This window comes from Muntiacus reevesi, chromosome 22 (assembly GCF_963930625.1).
Source record: "Muntiacus reevesi chromosome 22, mMunRee1.1, whole genome shotgun sequence".
NCBI classification, from domain to species: domain Eukaryota; kingdom Metazoa; phylum Chordata; class Mammalia; order Artiodactyla; family Cervidae; genus Muntiacus; species Muntiacus reevesi.
Window position 1 is genome coordinate 27,246,394 of NC_089270.1, and position 25,443 is coordinate 27,271,836.

Below are 25,443 nucleotides of genomic sequence, written 5' to 3' on the forward strand. Positions count from 1 at the left end.
CAAAAGAGGAAATTTTCCAAGTTGAAATCCTCTTTTTACAATTCAAATCTATATTTATTCACTCATAAATTTCCAGATCTGTTTTTATTTACATCATAAATCAGGATACATTTTATAAGAATATGTATTTTCTTGTATTTGGGCTTCCCAGGTGTCTCTGGTGGTGAAGAATCTGCCTGCAATTCAGGAGATGTAAGAGACATGGTTCAATCCCTGAGCTGGGAAGATCCCCTGGAGGAGGGCATGGCAACCCACTCTGGTATTCTTGCCTGGAGAATCCCATGAGCAAAGGATCCTGGCGGGCTTCAGTCCATGGAGCCACAAAGAGTTGGACATGATTGACCAACTGAGAACATTTCTTGTATTTAACCTGTATTCTCTAAATGATTTATTTCTAGTCCAAAACATCATGTAGTTGAAATCTGTCAAATATATATTCTTCTCTGTCATTGGCCAACAAATGTTACGCATATCTGTATTGACACTTCTGAGTTAACTAAACTTGACTTTTTAATTAAATAACTCTTATTAGAAGTTACTAGCACACTCAAAGAACACTAAGAAAATTAAATGCTGGCATTAGGAACAACAATATAAACATTAGTACTTTGCTAGTCTTAATGTGGCAAAGACAGTATTTCATACATCTAGGATTTACTCAACATCTCCATCACTCTCACTCACCATGTGCACATACACATGCTTTCTATTGAAAATATGTCTTCCTTCTTACACCAATAGCTTCTAAAGAGTTTGCTATTGTTCAGTCGCTAAGTCTAAAGAGTTTAGCCACTATCTATTTAATAAAGAAATCGTATCATTAGCAATATTAACAGGGAAAGGCTTTGGAGACAGTTATTCTGAGTTCAGTTTCTAGCTCTGAAACTGAATATGACCTTGAGAAAGTAACTTAAGCACTCAGAATTTTTGTGTCCTTATCAATCAAATGTTAATCACTTTTACTACACTGGATAATGGTTAGGATTAAATGAAAGCCTATGTGTGAAGCAATGCGCACAGTGCCTGGCACATAGTAGGTACTGAATAATGTAGCTCATGATATTAGTCTATAAACACTCAATCTAAATATATTTATATAAATCTAAAATAATTTATCCAATTTTAAATACAAGTTCGAAATGTATCATTCTGTCATCTAGACTGGAAGATGTGTGTGTTTCCCCGTGTGTGTTTCCTGCTTGTGTTTCCCCAATACATTAGTTCTCTTTTTCTATCTATGAAATTTTGTCATGACGTTTCACCTCCTGGCACAAGGATGTATAGGTTATAAACAGAATTCCCTACCTGCATCTAGTAAACTTCTCTGAAGAGTCTGACATCTAATGTAGCTGAAGAAAATAAGAAAAGATATGGATCTAACAGTCTTCATTATTTCAGATAAACTTTATAGAAGGTGTTCTATCATTTGAGAGAATTGAATAATCCTTTTATATTCTTTCCAAGTAATTACTATTAATAATTAAACTTCTGGTGAATATTTCCCCCAGGCCACTATAACCCTGAAAAAATTGAAGAAATTCATGATAATGAAGAAATATTTCTGATAGATAGCATTCATTAATGAATACTGGACTTTAAAATGAGTCATGTCAGTCTACTTGTTTTTTCAAGATTACATCACATAGGACTTGAAATAAAGTAATCAATAGATGCTCTTGGTAAATACCTGATTTCCTAGAAATGTCTGTTGACATGTACAAAGTTCTAAAATGGCAGGAGATTAAGTAAACACATACAATGCCAGATTCAGATAAATGATGACGACCCTAGTTCCAGTGTTGGACACATTTTTAGGTCCCTAGAGAGTGTGGGGAGCACAGATTTGGGAAGCAAACCCATGAGAATGTAACCGAATTTGCTGAGTGTTCGCTGCAAGTCTAGCACTTTATGTGACTATATTTAGGTAGCAGTATTCTTATTTCTTGAATAACAAGTGAAGACTCAAGCTCATATAATTTGCTCATGGACTCACAGGTAGAAATTCTTGATCTTTCTGATGTCAGAGCTCACACCATCCAAGAGCTAGTAGTAAAAGTTGAGATATCAACATCTCCCAGCTGCTTTCTGCTTTGCCTATAATCCAGTTCTTTAGTCTAGGGTAGGACACTGGTGACTATGAATTAACTTAGAAGTTTAAGTTAAACTTAAAGCCCCAAAGTTCTAGAAATGGGAGACCACTGGTTACTACTTTAACCATTCCTGTCCTCAGTTTCCTCATTTATAAATGGGGGGTTTGGATAAGATAATCTTCAAGGCTGGAAGTCCATTGCTTGATTTTGCTACCCACATAATCTCATTTCTGGTTTCCTAGGCAAAAAAAAAAATATCATAAGTGAGAGAGATACATTTGCCTGAAAAACAACAAATCTGTCATTACTTAGATTTGGGACACATTAGCTTATGGTAAAGAATATGGATGACTGTCTTGCCAGGTTTCCATAGGCTTTCCAGGGTTCTCTCAACAGTCCTAATGCTCAACATCTCTTGTTGTCTTGCATCCTTAGAGTGACTCCCTTGAGACCATACTCTAAACTTCCTGGGGCTACCAGAAACAGACCTATTACTCTAGCAATGACAAACGCTTTGGATGACTGCTTTCAGACTGTCACCCATTGTAGACATTACTCTTTCTCTATGGCTAGGCCTTAGAATCATTCACAGCACCATGCCACAGGACAGCCACCATTAACTGATTGGAGATGGCACTTTAAAAAAAAACTGTTCTATGTGTGCTAAACTAGTTCCTCTTTTTAAATAAAAATTATTTTTGGACAAAATTAACTTCTCATGGGCATCCTTCTCTCACAGTAAGAGATTCTTTAAAACATAGAAGGAGTTAATTCTTTATTAGTGACTGATAGTGGAATTTTAGATCAGAGGAAAGACAGGTTGTGGGGATTATTTAAGCAAAGGCTAAGGAATGGGTTTTGTGATAGAAATCAAAAGATGACACAGAATTTGTTCTCTAAGAGAAGAAGATCTCCACACTGATCTTTAAGATAAAAAAAAAATGGAAGGTGTGCAAGTATAAGACACAATGATGATTTTTAATAAGTATGTTTACCACAAGCCTAATTCTTGTCCAAGTCATAGAAATAAAGTTTGAAGGAACCTTAGAAAAACCAAGGCTGGATCCCTAGATCCTGCCAAAAACCTGGGTAGTGACTGCTCATGCATGTGCAGTCTTGGCACCATGAGACTGATGACATTTACAAACATCTCTAGCACTAGAAGTCTTCCTGCATCAACTGAGTCCTGTTATGTTCTAGTCATTGGCATGAGCTCTGTCTGAGCCATACAGAGTCAGTATGACTTGTTTTTGTTCCAAATCCTCTCTTTCCAGGCAAAACAAGACTTTTGAAAAACCCAGTTCTCTCCCTCCTTTCTTTCCATCACACTGGTTACCTGCCTTTTATCACTGTGTTCTTTGGCACATCAGTAGAGAGAGTTGTATGGCAGTTTCCCCTATGATTATAGAGTCTTGTGATGGCAGAGGTCCCTGGGTCTTTGGTTTCATATCTGTGTCTCCTAGCACAGCACTGGACACATAGGAGAATCCACTATCAGGTGCAAAATTGAATTAGCAAACTGCACTGTTTCACTTCTGTTTGCTAAACTTATCATTCATTATTTCAGTAAAATTTTCTTCCTTGTCATCCTTGACAATAAACAAGAGCATTTGGAAAAATGATAGAAAAGAAAAATTAACGTCATGAATTAAACACCTACTGTCTGCTGGCCATTGTATTTGGATACTTTATATAGTAATTTATTACATCTTTTTAAAGCTTTTGTGACGGAGTGATTATTCTTCCATCCTACACCAAGGATTGGAGGTCTTAGATTGTAGGCAACTTGTGTCTGAAGCCATACAGTAAGTTAATAGTAGTAGGAATATGACTCCCTTCCAATCCCCTCCCACCTGCAATCTCAGCTTGGATGGAATGCTGTTGCCACAAGTTCCCACAGCAAGGCCCCTTTTCCATCCTACACCTATGACATCGTATGCGATTGCTTACTGTCTTCTCCCCTGCCCAGTAGACATAAGAACGATGCCTAATTGGCTTATATTTGGTTATATTTGCATTATATTGAATTATATTGTACAATGTCTAACACACAGTAGGGTCTAATAATAATATTTGTTGAACAAATGAATAAGAATCCCAAATACTGTGCTCGAAATGTTAAACCAAAAGAACTCAATATTTTTATGTATTATATCTTAGATGGTCATCATCTTTTATTTCAGACACTGAAACACTAAAAAGCCTTAAGAGTTTAGAGAACAGCCAGGATCATCAAGTCATGGGCCCACAACCAACCTTCACTTCCTGGCTTCCCAGTTCCTACCATTCCTTCTTTAGATGTCACTGTCAATCACTTACAGTTCCAAAATAGCAGCAGTTTTGATGTGGAATAGAGGGAGAAAAAAGCCACTTCAGCTGATGCCCTGGCCCTCTCCCCCCTCTCTGAATAACAGATTTTATAGGGCACCCATGACACAGCCTTACCTAGGAGGTAATGTATACATTGGCTAAGAATATTGTTCTGGAATTAGAGGGTTCAAATTTAAGCTTTTGGTTCTACCAATTACTAATTATATGACATTGAACAAATTCATTTATTTCCCCAAACCTCAGTTTCCCTGTCTGTAAAACAGGAATAAAAAATGTTTACTTCATAAAGTTGTTAGGATTAAATGAGATAATACATCATAAGTACCCACACAATGTTTTTACAATGAAAACATTCAATCTCAGCTAGTAATAGTAGGAGGAGGAGGAGGTGGAGGCATGCTACCAGCCCACAACATCCCATTTTCTCCCCAGTATCAACAAGAACAGAATCTGTGCATATTCTGTCCACAGAAGTGCTATTTCAGAGTCCTGTCTCCCATAAAGTCATAGATTTATTCATTTTGCTGTACAGTAGAAATTAACACAACATTGTAAAGCAACTATGCTCCAATAAAAATTAATTAAAAAAGAAAAAAGTAAAAAATATTTTTATAAAAAAAAGTAAATTTAGTCAATGAACCAATGATGCTGATGGAATGAATGACTCGATTGTTTCATTTTGTTAACAAGTTGACACATGACATTAGTCTTTGAGAAATAACTTTATAATGTTGCTGTTTATTGCTTGCTGCAATAACATTATCTTGGACAACAGGTACAGAAGAATCTGTGTTCTTTTCAGAAAATGAAATTCACCACAGGACAGCTAGGAAGTAGGTAAGTTGGTCTTCCTCTCTTTTCTGAGAAACCTGGAAAGAAAAAACAGTATCTTGTGCAGCAAGGGAATATGAAATGATAGAAAGCCATGCACACGGCTAGATATACCATATACATGGGCTAGAAAGCCATAAAAAGCTCTTAGTGGTAACTAGGTTTTGCCTTTTGTAGATCCAAACCTGCCCTCTGACCAGGTGGCGGGGAGGCAGGGGCAGTGTCGAGGTCTCTCTTTCCCGACATTGAACATCATGCTATATCTACTCAACCTTTTGTTCCTAAAGTCTGTGCATAAGTCTTTCAGAAACTGCAGGGGAAAAGGGATCCTTTATATACCTCTTTGAAATTACAAGCACATCACTTTTCTTTTATGTAAATCCTGCAGTAAGTCTCTTAGAACAAGTTACTGAGGCCTGTTTGCCCATCCCAGCCCCCTCCTTCCCCTGTGAACCTTCATATTAATATCTTCTTTGCCTTTCTTTTCTGGTCCAGACATCTGAGTGCAGTAGCAGGGAGGCAGAAGAGTGGATGTCTTTATATTCAGAAAACTGCTGGGACAGTAAGACGGTGCTAGCACAAACACAGTCGTGCCATCCCAGCCATCGAGAGTGACTGACACCCGGAGACACATTACAGGACCAGTGCTGGGGTCTGTTAGTGCAAGGCCAGGGTGATAAGCCAGAAATGTTAGTGCAAGGCCTAGGGGATGAACTAGAAATCGACAGTGAAGCATGAGAGGGGAAAAGCAAAAACGACCAAAGAAGTACCAACACATTTAGCCTTTGATTGAGATAGAAGGCATTACCTTAGGTGGGTTTTACTTGATGTCTTTCAAGCAGCCTGACTTTTGGCTGCCAATTTTGAACTCTGAGAGAGAAAAAAATAGAAATAAAAAAATAGAGGAAAATTTTTGAGAAACCTCCATACTGTTTTCCCACAGTGGCTGCACCAATTTACATTCCCACCAACAGTGTACAAGGGTTTCCAAACACTAAAAATAGAGCTGCCTTATGACCCAGAGATATATATCAAAAAAAAGAAGAAAAAACACTAATTTGAAAAGATACATGCAGCCCAGGGACTTCCCTGGTGGTCCAGTGACTAAAACTCTGCACTTCCAATTCAGGGGGCCTGGGTTCAATCCTTGGTCAGGGAAGTAGGTCCCACATGCCACAACTAAGACCCAGTGCAGCCAAATAAATAAATAAATAAAATTTTTAATGAAAAGATACATGTAGACTAATGTTCATAGTAGCATTATTTACAATTGTCAAAATACGGAAGAAACCTTAAATGTCCATCAACAGATGAATGGATAAAGAGGATGTGGTATGTATGCATAATGGAATATTACTCAGACATAAAAAGGAATGAAATTTTGCCATTTGCAACAATATGGATGGACTTGGAGGGAAGCATCGCAAGGAGGAAGCAGAGTCCTGTGGGGAGTTCCATTTTCTTTGTTTGGCTGGGAATACCAGTTGAATTCCAGAGAAAAGAGCTGGGAATACCTCCTCCTTGAAGCAGGCCTCAGGCTCCTGGGCTTTGCAGCACTTCTCCACCACATTCGTGAAATCCGCCAGCAATGACCACAGTTCCTCCCCTGCAAGTTCAGGCTTCAGTTTCACTAAGTTGACAAGAAACCTGTGACCCAATGATGTCAAACAGAATCAATTAACAGTTTCTTTCTGGAATCCCACTTCTCCAAAAGTCTTGTTACAGAATTGTATCTTTGAAACCTCCATTTAGGTGAATGTAAAAAGTTAAAATATTCTACTTTTGAAAGGAGGTCCTGAAACCTTTCTGCTAAACACATGGGATGGATTCCATGATAACATTCTTTGGAGGCTTATGCAATAATGGACGAAATTGTATATAAAATGTGGGAACATATAGTAAGTCTTCACTGTGCACAATATTGTAGAATATGTGACTTTTGATGTTTCTAGAAAATTCATTTCAAAGCATTCTCTCTTCCTCAGTAACTGAATTCTGTTTTCACTTCACTTGATACAGACACTGCCAACACCCCCAAAAAAAATCTGATTCTTTGGCATTTATAGCATTACCTGAGAAAACAAAAGCAAAATTCCTATCCCCTTTGGGCCTCTCATATTTTCAAACATTAAGAGAGATTCTCGGAGCAAGCATCTATGACATTCTCTCAAGAAAATTTGATTCATTATGAACGTCCTATGAGCCTTTTTATGGCCACCCTCACTCATGTTTCCAAATCACAATCTGGACATTCCAAGTCTCCAGAAAGACTACGTTTTATAACTGAATAGACTGGACAGTTTGACAGAAGGAACAGGATTATAACATCAAGATCACACATCCATTACAATAAACCTTCTCAATAAAACGTGATGTGTCTTCTGCCTGAAGAAAATGATGACCGGAAGAGAAGGTTGGTACCTGTCTTTTTTCCTCTGGAGTTCCTCGTTATGAGCCTGACACAAGTCTGCATGAAAGGTAAATAACCCTTGAGAGGTAGATGGAGGTACATATGTTTTATCAGCTTCCAAGCTCTCAAAGCAGGACCTTCTGAAGGCAAAATTTGTTTTACAACAGTGGTCCACAGCAGGATTGATATTTCGATTTTCATTTATCCCACATAACTCTCCAAGGACTAAATCCACCTGTACCAATGAAAGTTGCAATGGAGTTTTGAAATACGATTAGATGAACTGTTAGTTTGTTCTAATATCACTGTCAACTTAGAAAAGCCTCTGCAATCATAACATGACACTATGTGCAAAAAAAAAAAAAATTAGAGGCTGAAGTACTAAATGGCATTATAAGAAAAATTCAAATAATTTTTGAATTAAAATTAATTATTAAAAAGTCAAATAATTTTTGAATTTAAAAAAACCATAATAATTTAAATTATTGTAGATTAAGCTTAATATATATACAAATTTGTGACTTTGAGCTGAGAGCTGCAAACAGCTAACTGAGAGCATCAGCAGGACACATTGACCCTTAGATTTAGTCCCCTCCTGGGATGTCCCCCACATACGGGCCACCCCAGACCTAAAGAGACATGCCCAACCCAAACTAGACTAGAAGCAGCATTTCTCTTACTGACCTGGTGGGACAAGAAGGAGGATTTATAGTGTTACTTAAAATGATGAAGTTTTCTCTGTTATCCTGAAACAATACTATGATTCCAAGTCATTCACTCTAACAAATTACTTCTAGTATAAATAAGAAGAAATGGGACTTGGCTGTTGGTCCAGTGCTTAAGAGTCTGCTTGCCAATGCACAGGACACGGGTTTGATCCCTGGTCCGGGAACTAAGATCCCACATGCTGCAGGGCAACTAAGCCCATGCACCCCAACTGAAGCCTATGCTTTATAAACCCTGCTCTGCAACAATATAACCACCACAATGAGAAGCCCATACACCACAATCGCAGAGTGGCCCCCACTTGCTGCAAGTAGAGAAAGCTCACATGCAGCAACAAAGCATCAGTGCAGTCAAAAAAAAAAAAAAGTAAGAAAGATGATCTGGAGACCCCCAAGCAACTATTCAAGACATTCTCTTTAGTTCCTCAAGATTTTGACACAGAGAGCTAAAAATAAAACTTGACATTCCTTGCATAACAATGTGAAGAGAGGAAGACAGACAATCACTTATAAATCAATGAGTGCAGGTATCCTTTTTTTTCTTTTTAGGAACAGTCAGGCTTACCAAATTATCAACACAGGCGAACTCTTCGCTCAGGGTACAGCAGGTGGTCAAAGCTATCACCATTTCCTTGCCAAGAAAGGTCAGTTCTTCAGTGGAGAGCTGGGGGGCTAGCTTTGTGAGATTGATGAGGTAGCTGAAAGAGCATATGTCTGTTCTGAACAAAAGCAGAAGCCCATCTTCCCTTGCTTAGTCATCTGAAACCCCACCTCTGCAAGGCTAAGGACAACCAATGGAAGGGCAACGTGAACCTCAGCTCTCTCATAAAATGGTAGAGATCAGTCTCTTCACCCCCCATTTTCCTGCATCCTGCCTCCTATAGATCTCTGTATATGGGCTTCCTTCTAATTTCATGACAATTCAGAAACTATCAGATTTGCCCATCGTGTGTCATCTGTGATGATAAGAGTGCCTTGGCAGCAAGTATCTTGGCTAGCTAGTATGTAAAATCCTACTTGAAATCCCTTGCATTGTAAATAAACATTTCAAAGGGAAAATTTAATAAATACATGTTGGAAAAGGATAATCTGAGATGAAGGAAGCAAGAAACAAAGATCTTTCATGGGCTGAGTTCCCAGATAACAACCCAACTGCGGAAATAGTGAAGACATATTTTTAAAATTATGTTTTGTTTTGAAGATGTTTGGTTTCAATGTACAATACATTAGCATGGTAATTAATTTTTAAAATTCCAAAAAAACCTTCATATTATTCATGAATAAACAAACATTAAAGTGTTAAGAAAATCCGAATTATTTCTTTAAACTCCATAAGATGGGCTTAAATCTTGGGAAGAGCATCTTTTCCTTGGGAAAATATAACAACCTGAAGTTTGCTGCATTCCATTCCCCATGCCTGAAATGGGGCAAAATCCAGCAATTCTGGGTTGAGAGTAAAAAAGATAAGTCTAACCAAAACTAAAGCATTAGATAATCAATTTGTCCAAAATCCTGTATTTCTTCCATTTCTAGCTTGATTTCTGATAAAGTTTTAAAATGACAGCTCGATGTGAATTCTTAACTCTTGTGATATTATCCTTTCCCAGAATTTATGAATTCATCACAAAAGGGCTGAGCTAAATTTTTGACACTTTGTGGTCATCTTTATTTTATCCTGGTCACAAGGGTTAACCTGCTTGTTCAGACAACTTACTGGTATTTCAAGTCATCCTTCCCCAAATTCTGAAAATGTTCACATTCTCGTTGTACTATCTTGAGGCTTTTCTCTGTTGTTTCATTGAATCTATTTTCCTGAAAATAAGAACAATCATGCTTTTGAAAATTTTATCTAATCATAAATTTAATCATAACATTCATGTTGACTTGTCTAATTTCTTTTTTATACTTACATAGTATTTTCAAATTGTAATTATCATAAATTAGTCACTAAGTTGAGGGTAGTTTTCTATATATGTAGGTTAGTATTTGAATCTTTTTAATTATAGTTAGACACACAGATATGGTGTTTGCCAAAATGCAGTTTAAATTTTCATCGTCACTACGTCGTATATTTTATAGAGCTTTAAAGTCTACAAAGTGGAATTCAAATCTGATGTTGACAATGATCATATAGATTTTCCCTTTAAAGGGGCCAGAGAAGTCATCTGGTCCTGCGAAGTCAAGTGACTTGCCTAGAATTACCCAATAGGCAAGTATTGCTACAGAACACTTTTAATCACATATATCTTTTTTATACCATCTTTTTAATCATTTAGAATTGGAATTTAAAACCTCCAATAATTGTCTTCAAACATTTGACAAACTCTCACAAAGCGTAAAGTTGGACACCAACTAAGTGGCCACCAGGGAGAAAACTACACACCAGTGATGGAATGCTGTAGGATGAATTGTATGTTCATATAATAAAAAGAATTTTCTAGCACTATTTAAGGATCAGGAACAGACCTCCTCATTAGGGACAGTGGCAAAGCTGGATGAAACTCAAGTCTTCTTATTTCTTGCTCAAATATGAATGGATAAAAACAGGCATTTTTGGCAAGTGGGGGTAATTTTTTAAGTAAAGCAAAGCAACACATATCGAATGAAGGAGAAGCAAATAAAAAATGTCAAATAATTAATTTCTGTAATACACAAAAATGCATATGAACTGATATTAAAAACACACTAATTTCAACAGGAAAATCAGTAAAAGATGTGAACAAACTGTTCACAGGAAATTATAAATACAGTAGCTAAAATCATACAGGAAAAGCTTAGCTCCATTATAAAATATATTCTTAAATGTTTAATTGGATCACTTTGCTATTCGCCTGGAACTATCACATTTTTAATCAACTATATTCCAATATAACAAAAATCAACTAAATTCTTAAAACACAGTCACTATTTAGCAAAGTTAATTTTCATGTGTAGTGTTGGTGAAGGTGGGTTGAAACGAACATTTTCAACACTATGTTGGACTATATTCTGGTAATAACTTTCTAGATAGCAACTTAGTAATTTGTATCAATTATTTTTTTATTTTAGTCTATATACTTTGATGTAGTAATTTTCCTTCTGATAATCTCTCAAGAAAATAGTCATAACTATTAATAGAGATGAATGAAATAAGATACTTAGGGTCACTTATAAAATTTTTAAAAAGCAAATAAATGTCCAAAATGTCAAAGATACAGTAGGAGAGCATTTAGATATATTATTATGATGGAATACCATCATGTAAAATAAAGTGAATTTTTTTTAAGTCTGTTTAATAATGTGAAATGTTTTTTATGGCAATAAGTAAAAACAAATCCAAAAATTTCTTCAGAAAACATTATCCCAATCTTTTAAACATACATATAAATAGATTCATATATGCATAGAAAAGATGAAAAAAATGTTAATTAAAGCTATTTATTGACAGAATCAGAAAGTTTTTACTTTTCCCTTTATAACTTTTAGTAATTTCTTAATCATCTTAATAATTATTTATTATTTTTATAATCATAAAAAATCCAAGATGGCTCAAGAAAACACAAGAGCACATAAATAAAAATATAAATATTTAATCAGAAGAGTTTTTTGCCTCAACACACAGGATTCGTAGTTCTAAACATTATGTGTAACCCAAAGGGATGATGTTGGTCTTCCCAGGGATCAGCTTACACTGAATTTTAGATAGACTCAGATTGGTCAGTCACATTTTCTACCCTCTGAACCAGATAAAACTTTGAGAGTTTTTAAGTGTTTGTTGCTTGGTTTGTTTAATTCTCTGAGCCTGTAGAATGGACCTACCGCATGACGGTAACACCCAGGAGGGTTTTCCATGTTACAACACTCTTTCAAGAGGTCCTCATACACTTTAGCAATTCTCAACAGCTCTGGTGTGGACAGTTCTGGATGTCTCCTTGAGTACTCATAAAGAAACCTGTGATGTGTAAAATATTTTGTACATTAGAACTTCAAGAAAGAGCAAAACCCCAAATCCTGCTATCTTTTACTCTGGGGAGACCTTTGATTACTGAGTCTGCCTTCAAATCCTGTTTCATCTTTCTCTGGTGAAGGAGTGACTTAAGAGGACATTTTGACAAAAGAGACCATGTTGCAAAGATTTTCCTCCATATTATGTTTTAAAATAGCAATGTTTTTTACTTGGAGGGATAGAATGGTTAGAGGTGTTTATCGTTCATTGTTAAAATAATTTTATCCATAAAGCATCAGTAATAGTAGATCATGCTACCAATACTTTAGGAAGTACATATTGAGTATAATTCTGTTGGAAAATGCATTCAACCTCCATCTTGAGATTTGGGGAATATGGCTTATCCTCACTCCTGGTGCACCTGGGGAGAGATTGTGGAGCAGACTTTGCCCATTACTTCATCCTGTCACTTGTCAGTTATAGGAGTAATCACCCCTGCAGGTCCAAATCATTGGCAGTTGTTTCCATGGCCTTAGTGAGGCATTAAAAGGGTACAGGTGGGTGTGATTAGAGGATAAAGTGGGAAAGAGAGAGGAAGAGGCTAACACTTATTAAGCCCTTAGTAGGTGCGAGGCATTGGATCAAGCTTTGGGCATAGGAGACAAAGATTGGCTTCCTAGCCTTTATAAAACACTGTCGCATTTAACTTCACTTAGCCCTCAAGATAAGTAGTAGTTCACAGCTGAGGAAACTGTCTCAGCCCAGTAAAGCACCTGGCTCTTGGCTTCCCTGGCGGCTCAGACAGTAGAGTCCGCCTGCAATGCAGGTAGACCTGGGTTCAAGCCCTGGGTCAGGAAGATCCCCTGGAGAAGGGAATGGCTACCCACTCCAGTATTCTTGCCTGGAGCCATGGACAGAGAAGCCTGGCAGGCTACAGTCCATAGGTCAGGAAGAGCCAGACACAACCGAACAACTAACACTTTCACTTTGTAAAATTTGAACCTCGGTCCCAGAGGACGCCTACTTCATTCTTATTTTTTTATTTTTTACTTTTTTTTTACTTCATTCTTTTTAAACCAAGCCAACTCTTTTCTCAAGAGAGCTGTTTTCTTTAACTATCCTGTGCTATTTACAATTTTCTTCATAGAAATATCATCCTTATTCTTTCAAATTAAGTAAAAATGATCTGTGTTTTGTGAGAATCATATGTCACAAAAGTTTTTCAAGTCCAAGGGACTTTTGTCATCTCTTTTCATCTTGTAGCCTTTTTCTCTTGATTAATCTTGGCTTTTCTGACATCTCTCCTCTTCTCCATTTACCTTCTCAGTCCCAGTTGTGAGATATAGTCTCATATTCTAAAGCAGTGGTGTCTAACTTCAGAGAATCAAGGGCTCCCCTTAATATTTCATAAAAGTCATGAACTTTTCCTCAGAAATAAAATTGCACCTAAAATCTCACCACCAAAATATTGTGAACAAAAACCCCTGGAAGAAAACCCCTAGCGTGGCAGATCCCCTGAGGTCTTGCATCAAATATTGGCATCCAGAAAAACTGCACCTTAAACTGTTTCTGGTTCAGCATGCTCATTGCTGCTCTATCATTTCTCCCCATGCTTCCCACCCTATCTTAGTTGTCATGGTGATGATGATGGAGATGATGAGTATGAGGATAAGGAAGAAAACTGCTTCCATTTAGCAAGTCTATGTCAGATACAAGTGAAATGCACTGCATCAATGATTTAGTTTAATTTGACTGAGCATCCATGATTCATGAGAAGCAATAGAACTCAGTGGTTATAAGAACAGGAATCTGGAGCCACACTGGTTGAATCTGACCCCTCGCTCCACCACATATTAGTTGTGTGACTTTGGAGCAAGTTAGTTAACCTCTGTACTGCAGTTTCCTTGCCTATAAAATGATTATTTAAAAAAACATTCTAACCACAGAAGTTTGTTTTGAAAATTAAATTCATTGACGGATGAGAAGCACTGAAAATTTGCGTAAGTATTCAATAACCTGGTTCTTCAATCCAGACATCCTTCCAGAATTCCAGGTTCATATATAAAATCATCCTATGATATTTCCACTGCATTACCTCACAGGCAACTCAAAGTCAATGTGTGTGTGTTAAGTTGCTTCAGTAGTGTTCGACTCTTTGCAATCCAGTGGACTGTAGCCCGCCAGGCTCCTCTGTCCATGGGATTCTCCAAGCAAGAATACTGGAGTGGGTTGCCAAGCCCTCCTCCAGGGGATCTACCCGGCCCAGGGATCGAACCCTCATCTCTTACACCTCCTGCATTGGCAGGCAAGTTCTTTACCACTAGTGCCACCTGGGAAATCAGTGTGGTCAGATACAAAGAGTTTCTCTTTCCCACAAACCTTCCCCCATACTTCCCATCTCATTGAGTCTGAAAACTACTTACCAACCACCTAAGCCCCAAACTGGGATTCATTCCAGATGAAGTTTCTAAAAGACAAAAGTGATTTTGTCCTTCCTTATTCTTCAATGAAAACCCTTCGGTGGCATCTTGTTACTTAGCATATCTGGATGATCTGACCCATGTGCCTCTCCCTACCTGCTTCTCTCACTGCAGAAACCCTAGCACAACCACATACACACCATGCAGTTTCACACTTCTATCAGTGTTCTACCCCTTCTATCCAGATTATCAGCATTTCTTCAAGTACCTCCTCCCCATCAAGACTTTTCAGAGTCCCCAAGGACTTCCTCTTCTATTCCCATATTGCCTATGGTCTAGTGCTTTCAGAAATTAAAGAGTGTTTCTTGCCCTCTTTCCACATCACACTTCTGTTGATGAAAGCTTATTGGAGGCAAAAACCCTGTTTTACTTGGTAAAGCCCCTGGATTATATTGAGTTGGCCAAAAAGTTCATTTGAGTTTTTCTATAACATCTTACAGAAAAAAATCCGAATGAACTTTTAGGTCAACCCAGAGTTATTACTGACAAATTTTGAATGACTAAATATTCTCATATGAATTTTACATACAATTCCTAAAATACAGACAGATTAACTTGTCCCGATGATTCTACCAAGATTCAAATCTAGTCCTTTTGCTTCCAAGTCAGCTAAACAGTGGTGGGAGTTGGGGGAGAAGGCAGGGGAGAGCCTTCTGCCACAGGCAAGTGGCAGATAAGCCTGCAAATTTTTATGTCAGACCTCCTTGGTCATATCCTTAGTCTGCCATGTTTTAACTGTGAACCTTAAACAAACTACTTAACTTCTCTCTACCTCACTTTGCTCATCTGAAAATTGGGAGAAATCACACTTATTTTACATGACTGCTGTGAGAATTAAAATAGATAATCTGTACTTAGCCCACTGTCTGGCACATATCAAGTACTCAATAAATGTTAGCCATCACTGTCATAGCGCAGTTGCAATTTCTAAAATAATGTAAAAAGATTCCAACCTAAAACCATGATTTTTAAAAATTATGTGATATACCCAATGATTTAAATGGTTCCTATGTCTTCCACCCAAGTTAGCCAAAATAGATCAAGTCATAAGTTTCTGTTTGCCTTATAAATGTCAATATAGAGGTATGTTACTCAGCCATGAAGTTCGCTTGGTCAGCATCTCGTTTCTCACACACATTGTCACTTTCAATAAATTTTGCTTCTCTTAAAGATAAGTCGTTTGGTCTATCATCTTTATTGGAGTAAATGATACACTCTCCACGTTCTGGTATTTTCTTTTCACAGCAGTCTTTGATTTTGCTGGAGATGGAATCTTGTTTTGAACAAATATGACTCATAACCTTGCTCTGTATCAAATAAGAATGAGAAATGACTTTATTTTCATAAGTTCTTCAGGGCTAGATTCTCCTTCGTAAATGGAATGCACTTATGTATAGCATCTAGAATTGTTTCATCAACTAATTTGATAGCTAATTAAATTTTGTATTGATTTAATACAGTGAACTTTCATTTTTTAATGCAAGCTTGATTTCTTAGGATTTTAGATGATATAATTACAAAAAATAGACTCATAAATTTATTACATATTAGCTGGAATATTTTTAAAAGTGGTCTAACCCCTGCTTCTTCCTCTAGACTCTTCAGAATGAGGCTGGACATTTCTCCTACTCTCTGTTCCACTTCACATGAACTACACTGAGTTTCATCAAAGTGCTGGACTATTCTAGACACTCGGACTCTGCTCAAGCTGTTCTCCTACCTGGAATCTTCTTCTGGGGAACACTGAAGGTGAGGAATGAGATGGAGCTCTAGGTTGAGATGAAAAATGGAATGGAGATTTGTACCATGTTTCCATCAAACCACATAGAACCAGGGAGTCCATCTTTGCAGACAAATATACATCTCACCTTAGGCCATCATTATTCAGGGCAACACATCTCTTACTGTCTAAAATTTCATTTCTATTTTGAATGAAGTATACCATTCAATTGCTCTTATTTCTACATAAAGCTATCCAAAAAAAGGATATTGAAAATATAATATGATCCCTTAGTCTCGGCTCCAAACTTCACAGAAAACTCTTTAATTATATCCTAATTCAGTACCTTTTATTCAATATTATAAAACCAACATCCCTATAAATGACCAAATAATACACAAATAAACAGTGAGTGAGATTGCTTTTCATTGCAATAAAGTTAAGGACAAAATAATTCTTGGGGACATCTAAAGTCCATTACTGGAAATAAAATATATATATCTTCATACTACAAAATTCAAGTTATCTAATGACCATGATGTTTTATTTTGAATTTAAAACAGTAAGACTAATTTAAAAATCACTTAAAAAACCTAATTTTAACTAAGAAGTCAGGATTATTTTTAATGAAATTGTGTTACCTTTGTATGCATGAACAACTTCAACTAGGTCACTATTACATTTACCAGTATATGTCCTTAAAGAATCACTTTAAAGACTACAATAAAAGTTATTTTAAATGTACATATTCATTTATTTGAAAAGACTGTTCCTAAGTATCCTGAAGAAACTCAGAGAAAGCAACTCTTGAAAACATAAAGATCACCAGTCATTTTCTGAGTTTTACTGTTAATTTCTAATATCTCTAAAAGAGTATTTGCAATATTAAAGAAAACTTTAGTCTGGCTGAATGAATGTTCACAAATTCTAAATTCCTGGGGATTATGTCCTGTGTACTTAGTCACATAAAATAGAATCAATGAAGTAATCTAAAAACAATCTCATTCTTTTAAAACTCCAACGCTTTATTTGGTCTTATTTGTTAGTACTTTATTTTTTATTTTATTTGGTTCATGTTATTATTTAACAATTGATTTTTACTGAAGTATAGGTGTTTTACAATGTGTGTTAGTTTCCATCATATATATATACACAGACATATATATATATAACTGAACATATATGTAAGGGACTATATTTTTTCAGATTCTTTTCCATTTCCATTAGAAGCTATTACAAGATATTAAATGTAGCCCCCTGCACCAAACAGGAGGTCCTTGTTGTTTATCTGTTTTATACACAGTAGTGCTATCTGTTATTCCCAAACAATTTATTAACATTATGATTTTATTGTAGTGAGTAGTCACACATTCAGGCAACTTCAGAATAAAAAATAGCCACCCCGAAATCACTATTTTTGCTTGGTTTTATAGGATATTTACCCTGCCACGGATGCACTGCACAACATCCCCTTCACAGCATCCATCATATTTGGAAGAAACATCTTCTAGAAGGGAGGTAAGTTGCTTAAATTCAATCTTGGGGAATTTTTGACTAAGTACAGCAATGTTTCTGGAAACAGAATTGATAAACCACTAAAACAACTTGAACAGCAAATAGACAAAAGGAAGTTCTTTGCTAATACAGTATAGGTAGGTGCAGTAAGCATTGGTATCCTTGTTTTTTCACCAATGGCTTTACCAAATAACTGTTTAAACATTACTTGGCCCACATGATCATTTTGAAAATCCTAGGTTGATATGTTGAGTCCTAGTTCAGGACCAGGGGGAGAAAAAGGCCTGAAAGATATGCCCTCTTCTACAATTGTTATAGCAAAACACATTTTTTAAGGACCACCATTTCTTCTTGTGAGTCCATGGCAGCCATAGATAATTCATCACAGCAACCTTTTTCACTGATCTGTTTGAAATCTCAGAATTTCTCACAAAACATTGCACTAGTACCCTTGCTGTTTGTCTAAGTAAGATGTGAAATAAAATGTGTCCCTAGAAGGTAGTTTCCTAGTTATTAGAGTCAAAGATGGATGGATAAGTCATGTCTAAAGCACCTGGAGGTTTTAAAACTCTGGGAACTCCCAGACCCATTCAGATTCCCAAATAACCAAAAACTAACTCAGAAGTAACCCTCTTTCTCCGTGGGATCTCTCCACCTTTCAGGGCTTCTCTCATCCTGATCTAACGTCCTGGTTCTGAGCAATCCAAGCAGATTAATCCCCACCTCAAAACCCCTAAGGATCTAAGAAGAGTATAAATAATAAGTCATCAATGATTTAACAAAAATGGAACACAGACCAAAAAAAAAAAAATACAAATAGAAACAAAAGATAGATTATAAAACTCACATAAATTGTAAGATTTGTGGTCCAAATTTCATAAGTGCCCCACAGGCATTTTTTTGATAAGAAGACAATGCTTTTAAATAGTATATGAAAGGTTCTGCCTGAAGGATAAAGAGAAAATGTTGTTGAAGCGAGTGGAAAAATCCCACTATTCTCTTATTTCCTAACCACATGTCAACCAAACAATCCCAATGTTTCCTCAGAAATAGAAAACCTATGGGGTTTTTTATCTCAGGAAATGTGTATAGCAAAATAAATAGAAATGTGTGGCACATTACGAAGGCAGAGCTAGTCTTCCTGATGACCAGATTACACTTGTTGGGAAGTGCCATGTGCAGTAAGCTTGTCCCTCTCTACCAGGATGATTCACTTATATGGTTAAGGACTTGTCCAAGATAGAAGATAAAATGTCATGTTTACCCTGGTTAGTTACTCACTAGTGTTTCCTTCCAATTTACAAGGAAAACAAAACCAGAAGAGAGACCCTAGATATGGGCAATTTTTCAAAGGTCTCAAGTAATAAGAAATTTAGATCAGTTAGCAGGTGGTGAATGGGTTGAAAAAACAGTGAAAGTGACAAGAGAACGGCTGATAAGTGGTAAAAAAAAACTCTTTTGCTATAATTTAAGTAAAGAGCTACAATTTCGGGTGACTCCCTGTCCTTTTAATAAGCGTTAATACCTACCTTTGCTAAGTGGAATGAATGTATATAATAGTAAATGGAATAAATGGAATGCCCACCACCTTTGTTCGAAAGCAGTTAGCTTTTTCTTGCTCTTCACAGCATGTTTTAGTCATCTCCTCAAAACGAGCAGCAACAGTTAGAAGTGTAGGAGCAAAAACGAAGGGGTTCCTTCTGGAAACTTCATAGACATAACTTCAAAAGAAAAAAAGGAAGGAAGAAGGGAAGGGGGAAAAACAGGAAAGAAGTGAAGGAATCATAGGCAAGGGAAGGGAAAGATAAGATTTAAAAGGACAAGATCAAGTTGCGAAAGTGAAGGTGAGAGAAAGAAGGATTTCCCATTACTGAGGCTTCAAAGGAAGGCAACATTACTGAGTCTCCAAAAATGTCACACCAATCAAGTTCCCAATTCCCAAGTAAGAATGATGATTGCAATTCTAATCATGAATGCAAGGCCCTGGCTGTTCTCTTTTCTTCCCCATAACGCCAGATGGTCCGCAGCTCTCCTTGTCATGAAAGAACAGCTACCTATACAGACTCCATCTGAGATCCAGAGATCGTAATCACTTACATGTTAAAAGAAAACTTCGTGGTTTAAGGTTTCCAGAAAAAGTCTCTGCTTCTGCAACTATTGCACTGCTAAACATCCATTGACTTAATGTTTATCTTTGGTAAAAGCTGCACCTTCCCTTTTGAAAGGGAATATATTTCCTCCAGCAGTGATTTTGTACCTTGCACACACTTGGGTTCTGGGGCTTATCCCATTAGAAAATATGCATCATTATTGAAAGGATCTTGAAAGCAGGTTTCATATCTTGTTCATCTTCTCAACAATGACCACAGAATCTGACACACAAATGCAGGTTGAATAAACTAATTGATCTGTAAACCCAGCTATGTTCCTTCGGAATAGATATTGAATTTAGCCTAAGAATTGAAGAATTATCTTCAATTAGATGCTTTTTCTACTAAAATTAAACTTACTTATTCAGAAAAGATTCCCTGTTATTTTTGTAAGTCTGGCATTTCTCTTCAGGATCCAGGGTAGGGAGAGGAGGCAAAAATCCTATATCAGCTTTCTTATTATGGAAGAAACAGAGTCTTCTTTCAAAGTCACCCTTACGGCAGCAGTGTGAAAAGTTATACTTTTGTGGCAGTCCCTCCATGGCACATATATTTTCCAGTAAGACCTCATTCTGGACAACAGAAAAGGAAAAGACACATTTAACTCATTGCAACATTTCTGAGGCTTCTGAGATGACACAATGGAGATAGTGAGTGGTGAGTGTCACTCTTTGAGAAAGAGATTCCAGGATGTTCCCAATATTACCAGCAGAGCATCTCTACCCACAGCCTTGACAACCATCCTACACTTTGGGAAACTCTCTCTATCCTATCCTGAGTCCCCTTAACCTCTTCCTATCTCTCTTCTGCCTACATCTCCATTACATAGTGACTTTTTTCCTTCTCTCACAAGGTAACAGTGTCAGAGTGTAATAAGTTGGTAAAGTATTTAGTGGTAATGTTTAGTAATAGCTTTCTAGAGATGCAGATGGTTACTCTATTGCGAGGATGCCAAGAAAAGAGAGTATATGTAATGTGTAACATATATGTAATACATATATAATATGTAACAGAGAGTACATATTGAGAGGCAGGTAAAGAAAGTAACTTTACTTCCGTGCACTTTGCCAGGCTATTCGTTTAGTCTTCCTGCCTGTGTACTTATGGCATAGACTGCAAACTCATAGCCAAGTCCTCCTGGGCATCAGTACACAGAACTGCATCTCTCCTAAGAAAGTGCCTTATCCTAAATACCGAAGTCAGGCAAAGTAACAACAAGAGCATAGAGCATCTCTCTATATTTTCAGGCCAAAAATTCCCTCAGTGTTGACAAATAAGCTTGTTTGTTTAAGAAACGCAAACAATTTACTTACAGCTAATTTTGAACACTCTGGGAGTGTCCTGTCAGCCACGCATTTATCCCTGTATTCTGTCATGGCTTTTACCAACATTTCTACTTCTTCAAAGGATGCCTCCTGAATATATTGAGCAAATGCAATGATGGTGCTGTAACAGTCCACACAGAGTACACAATGACGACCTGCAGAATTTCCAGTTATGTCCAACCAAAATCTCACAGGAACACCCACTTGCTGACTAACCTTAGAAAATTATCAAAATGTGAAGTCTCTTAAGTTTTATAACTTCTTGACAATTCAATTGCCTCATCTGAATTTTTCTTTAATACTGTATTCACTTTTTAATATGGTATTATTTAATTAATATATTAGCATTAATAATTCTGGAAGATGTCAGATAAACTTATAATAAACACCAGCATCATCAAAACAAGTTTAGAGGAACTCACACATATCCAACGTTATCCTCTATAAATTTCTGGGTGATTCTGACATCATCTGAAACAAAGATATTTAAGTTATTATGTGGTAATGGTAATATGGTATTTTAATATTTTACCAATAAATTACTACATGTAACACATTTTAAAAATGTAAAATAAAAATGAAATAGAAAAAAATAGCATATTTAATATGAAGAAGAAACATCATATGAGCCAAATATTACATTTTAATCACAGTTGATTATGTGCTTAAAAATATTCATTAAGTGAATTGGCTTGAATTAATTTCAGACTCAGCAAACTTTAGATTTACTATTGATGGCTCCCCAGCCACAAATGTCAAACACAGCACTTTTTCCATGCTAGATAACAGGTATAGATTTACTATTGATGGCTCCCCAGCCACAAATGTCAAACACAGCACCTTTTCCATGCTAGATAACAGGTATAACTAGGAAAGTAGTATGAAGTTTCACTGTTAAGTGATATAATGCTACAGTTGGCCCAGCAAGAGATGCCAGGCATGCTGACGGTAGCGTAAATTATGCTGCTAGTCAGACACAGATATTTAGGTGATCTCTGAACTAGTCTAACACCACTGGTTCCTTTCCAATAAGCACATACTTATCAGAACACATTTATATTAGTTCTTACAGGATATTTTCATGGAATCTACTTTTTCAAAGTACTGCACTGGTTACTATGAGGCAATCAATGATAACTAAAACATCTCCCCTAAATGTTTTTGGGTATTTTGGTTCCTAAATACTCTCATAGTGCAGGTGACTCATGAACATGACTGTAATCCAGTATAGAATGTATATGATATTCTACATTAAAGTGGGTACTAGACAGCATATTAAAAAGCATAGACGTTACTTTGCTGACAAAGGTCCGTATAGTCAAAGCTGTGGGTTTTCCAGTAGTCATGGATGGATGTGAGAGTTGGACCATAAAGAAGGCTGAGCATCGAAGAATTGATGCTTCTGAACTGTGGTATTGAAGAAGACTTTTGTGAGTCCCTTGGATTGCAAGGAGATTAAACTAATCAATCCTAAAGGAAATCAATCCTGAATATTCATTGGAAGGACTGATGCTGAAGCTGAAGCTCCAAGACTTTGGTCACTTGATGAGAAGAGCCAACTCATTAGAAAAGTCCCTGATGCTGGGAAAGATTGAGGGCAGGAGGAGAAGGGGACGACAGAGAACCAGATGGTTGGATGGCATCATTGACTCAATGGACATGAGTTTGAGCAAGCTCCAGCAGATGGTGAAGGACAGGAAAGCCTGGCGTGCTGCAGTCCATGGGGTCGCAAAGAGTCAGATATGACTGAGCAACTGAGCAGCAACCATACATAACAGGAATGCTTATGGTTTCTGGGTGAGGAACCAGAAAAGGATTATAGGAAGAGGGGTATGTAAGTTGAGTCTAAAAAATGTCCAAGGTTTCAGCTAACTGAGAAGTAAGGAAGCTCATCTTTCTGTGTGGAGAGAATGATGTGAGTAAAAGCACAAAGGTAAGAAATCCTGGGATGTTTGGGGAACATCAATTAATCAATTAATCTCCCACTTTGATGAGAAAGTGAGTCATAAAGAAACTTAATGGAACCAGAGACAGGAAGAACCTGGATCCAGATTAAGCATGCCTTTCATATAAAGCTGAGGAGTTTGGGCCTCAACTGGAAACCATGAAGAATCACTAAAAATGTTTATATAGAATAGTAATATCATCATTTCTCTAAACTAAGAAATACCAGCCAGGTAATGGTATGTCTGATGTTCTGGGATCTCCCACAGTACCTAACAAATAGAAAGTAACAAGAACTATTTGTCCAATAAATGTAAGAATGAATGGATGAAGAAGGAGAAATCAAGAAGTTTATTAGGAGACTTTTGCAACTGTCCTGTTGAGAAATCAGCTGAACATGAATTTTGGTAGGAGTAACAGAAGTGCAAAGGAAAACGTGGATGCAAAAAAATATCGGAGTCAAAAATCAACTGAACTTTTTTTAAAACAAGTTTTTACAAGGGGCAAAGGAGAAGGAAAACTCAAAAATGACTATCCTTCTTTAAGCCCTGTGTCTGGGGTCACTAGCAGGCACTGTGGTGGTGGTGGTGGTTGAGTTGCTCAGTCGTGTCCAACTCTTGTGACACCATAGACTGTAGCCTGCCAGGCTCCGCTGTCCATGGGGATTCTCCTGGCAAGAATACTGGAGTGGGTTGCCATTTCCTTCTCCAGGGGATCTTCCCGACCCAAGAATCAAACCCAGGTCTCCTGCATTGCAGGCAGATTCTTTACCGACTGAACTACAAGGGAAGCCCCAGCAGGCACTGGAGCGGGTACCAAATTAAGACATCATCCACAACCTCAGGGCGTGGAAACACTTATAGCACCTTGGTGAACTGCAAAAAGATGGTCTTTCAGGGCAGAGGGATTACAAGAAAACACCTCCAAACAGATGAAGTTCATAATGTTCCCTCTTTGAGTAGAAGAAATATAAAAGTCACACTTTCCTCCAGGCTAACACTGCTTCAGCAAGCCTTGAGGAAATGTACAGGCTTGCAGGGATTTAAAAATTCCCCAAGTGTGTACAGTTGGAAAGCAGGGTCTGCATACCCTTAAGGTGTTTACCACATAGTTAGGAAATACAACGAACGGCCAAAGTTCCAATAAAATCTCAACTCATGTCTAATGTTCCACTGTTTCCGTACACTACACATATTTGCAAGAAACATTAATACTTTCAAATCCAAATTATATCTCCCAGCAACACTTCTTATATTACCATTATGCTGGTGACCGATTGCTGGGTGTGATAATTGTCTCTGTCAGTAGATAAGGTAATATGATCCAAAATACAATATCTGGCAAGGTTAGATCAGGGTATCTGATCAGTATATGTAAACTAGGGAGAGGGAGAAAAAAAGCAAGTGAAAATTTAAACTGAAAGAGACCAAAGTTAAAAAATAGAAGTTAGCCAGACTTAGTCATTCCTTAGGGGATAGACAAGTAAATTTCTTACCTACATCTTGAGGCTGTGTGGGCAAGGTTAGGGATTCAGTCAAAAAGAAAAAGAAAATAACAAAGCCTGTAAGTTTTAACTGTTTCATTTTTTAAGAAATCACATTCACAAAAGAAAAGTAACATGAATGAGGAAGATCAAGTTTTTATATTATTCTTTGACACTATTAGTAAAAAAGTAACTTGCTTAACCTATTTCTCATATACCTCATATTTGATTTTTATTTGATCACTCTGCAGAATTTTTTGCTAATTATTAACCAGGAAAAAAATTCTCTCAGTGTTTTACTGGAAAAATCTATTGAGTTAGAAAAAGAAGTCCACAGGTTAAGTATGCACAATACCTAGTCAAACAGACAACCAAAAAAAAAAAAAATCTTGAACTATTGCAAATGCTAAAAGAGAAAGGACAAGAATAAATAATTCACCAAAGAGGAAGCATAACTAAAAAGATGCTAAACTTCTCTGATAATCAAAAGGAGTTGAATTTACAATAAATAATT

At 36.9% G+C, this 25,443-nt stretch overlaps 1 protein-coding gene across 2 annotated transcripts; it reads right to left on the reverse strand.

Annotated features, from left to right (window-relative positions):
• Positions 1-57: 57 nt before the first annotated feature.
• Positions 58-25,074, reverse strand: AFM (afamin). 2 transcript variants are annotated; one of them, XM_065914082.1, is made up of 16 exons: positions 24,942-25,074; positions 21,925-21,973; positions 21,491-21,623; positions 20,538-20,749; positions 19,616-19,748; positions 18,875-18,972; positions 17,955-18,084; positions 15,885-16,099; positions 12,186-12,318; positions 10,102-10,199; positions 8,953-9,085; positions 7,674-7,897; positions 6,767-6,899; positions 6,061-6,122; positions 3,431-5,290; positions 58-2,328 (listed from the first exon to the last, which is right to left on the reverse strand). In XM_065914082.1, the coding sequence occupies exons 1-14, from the start codon at positions 25,027-25,029 to the stop codon at positions 6,087-6,089; spliced, it is 1,815 nt and encodes a 604-aa protein (XP_065770154.1). In that variant the 5' UTR covers positions 25,030-25,074; the 3' UTR covers positions 58-2,328; positions 3,431-5,290; positions 6,061-6,086. The 2 variants fall into 2 exon arrangements, with proteins under 2 accessions (XP_065770154.1, XP_065770155.1); XM_065914083.1 differs by lacking the exon at positions 21,491-21,623 and having other exon boundaries at positions 24,942-25,021.
• Between the last annotated feature and the right edge of the window lie 369 nt (positions 25,075-25,443).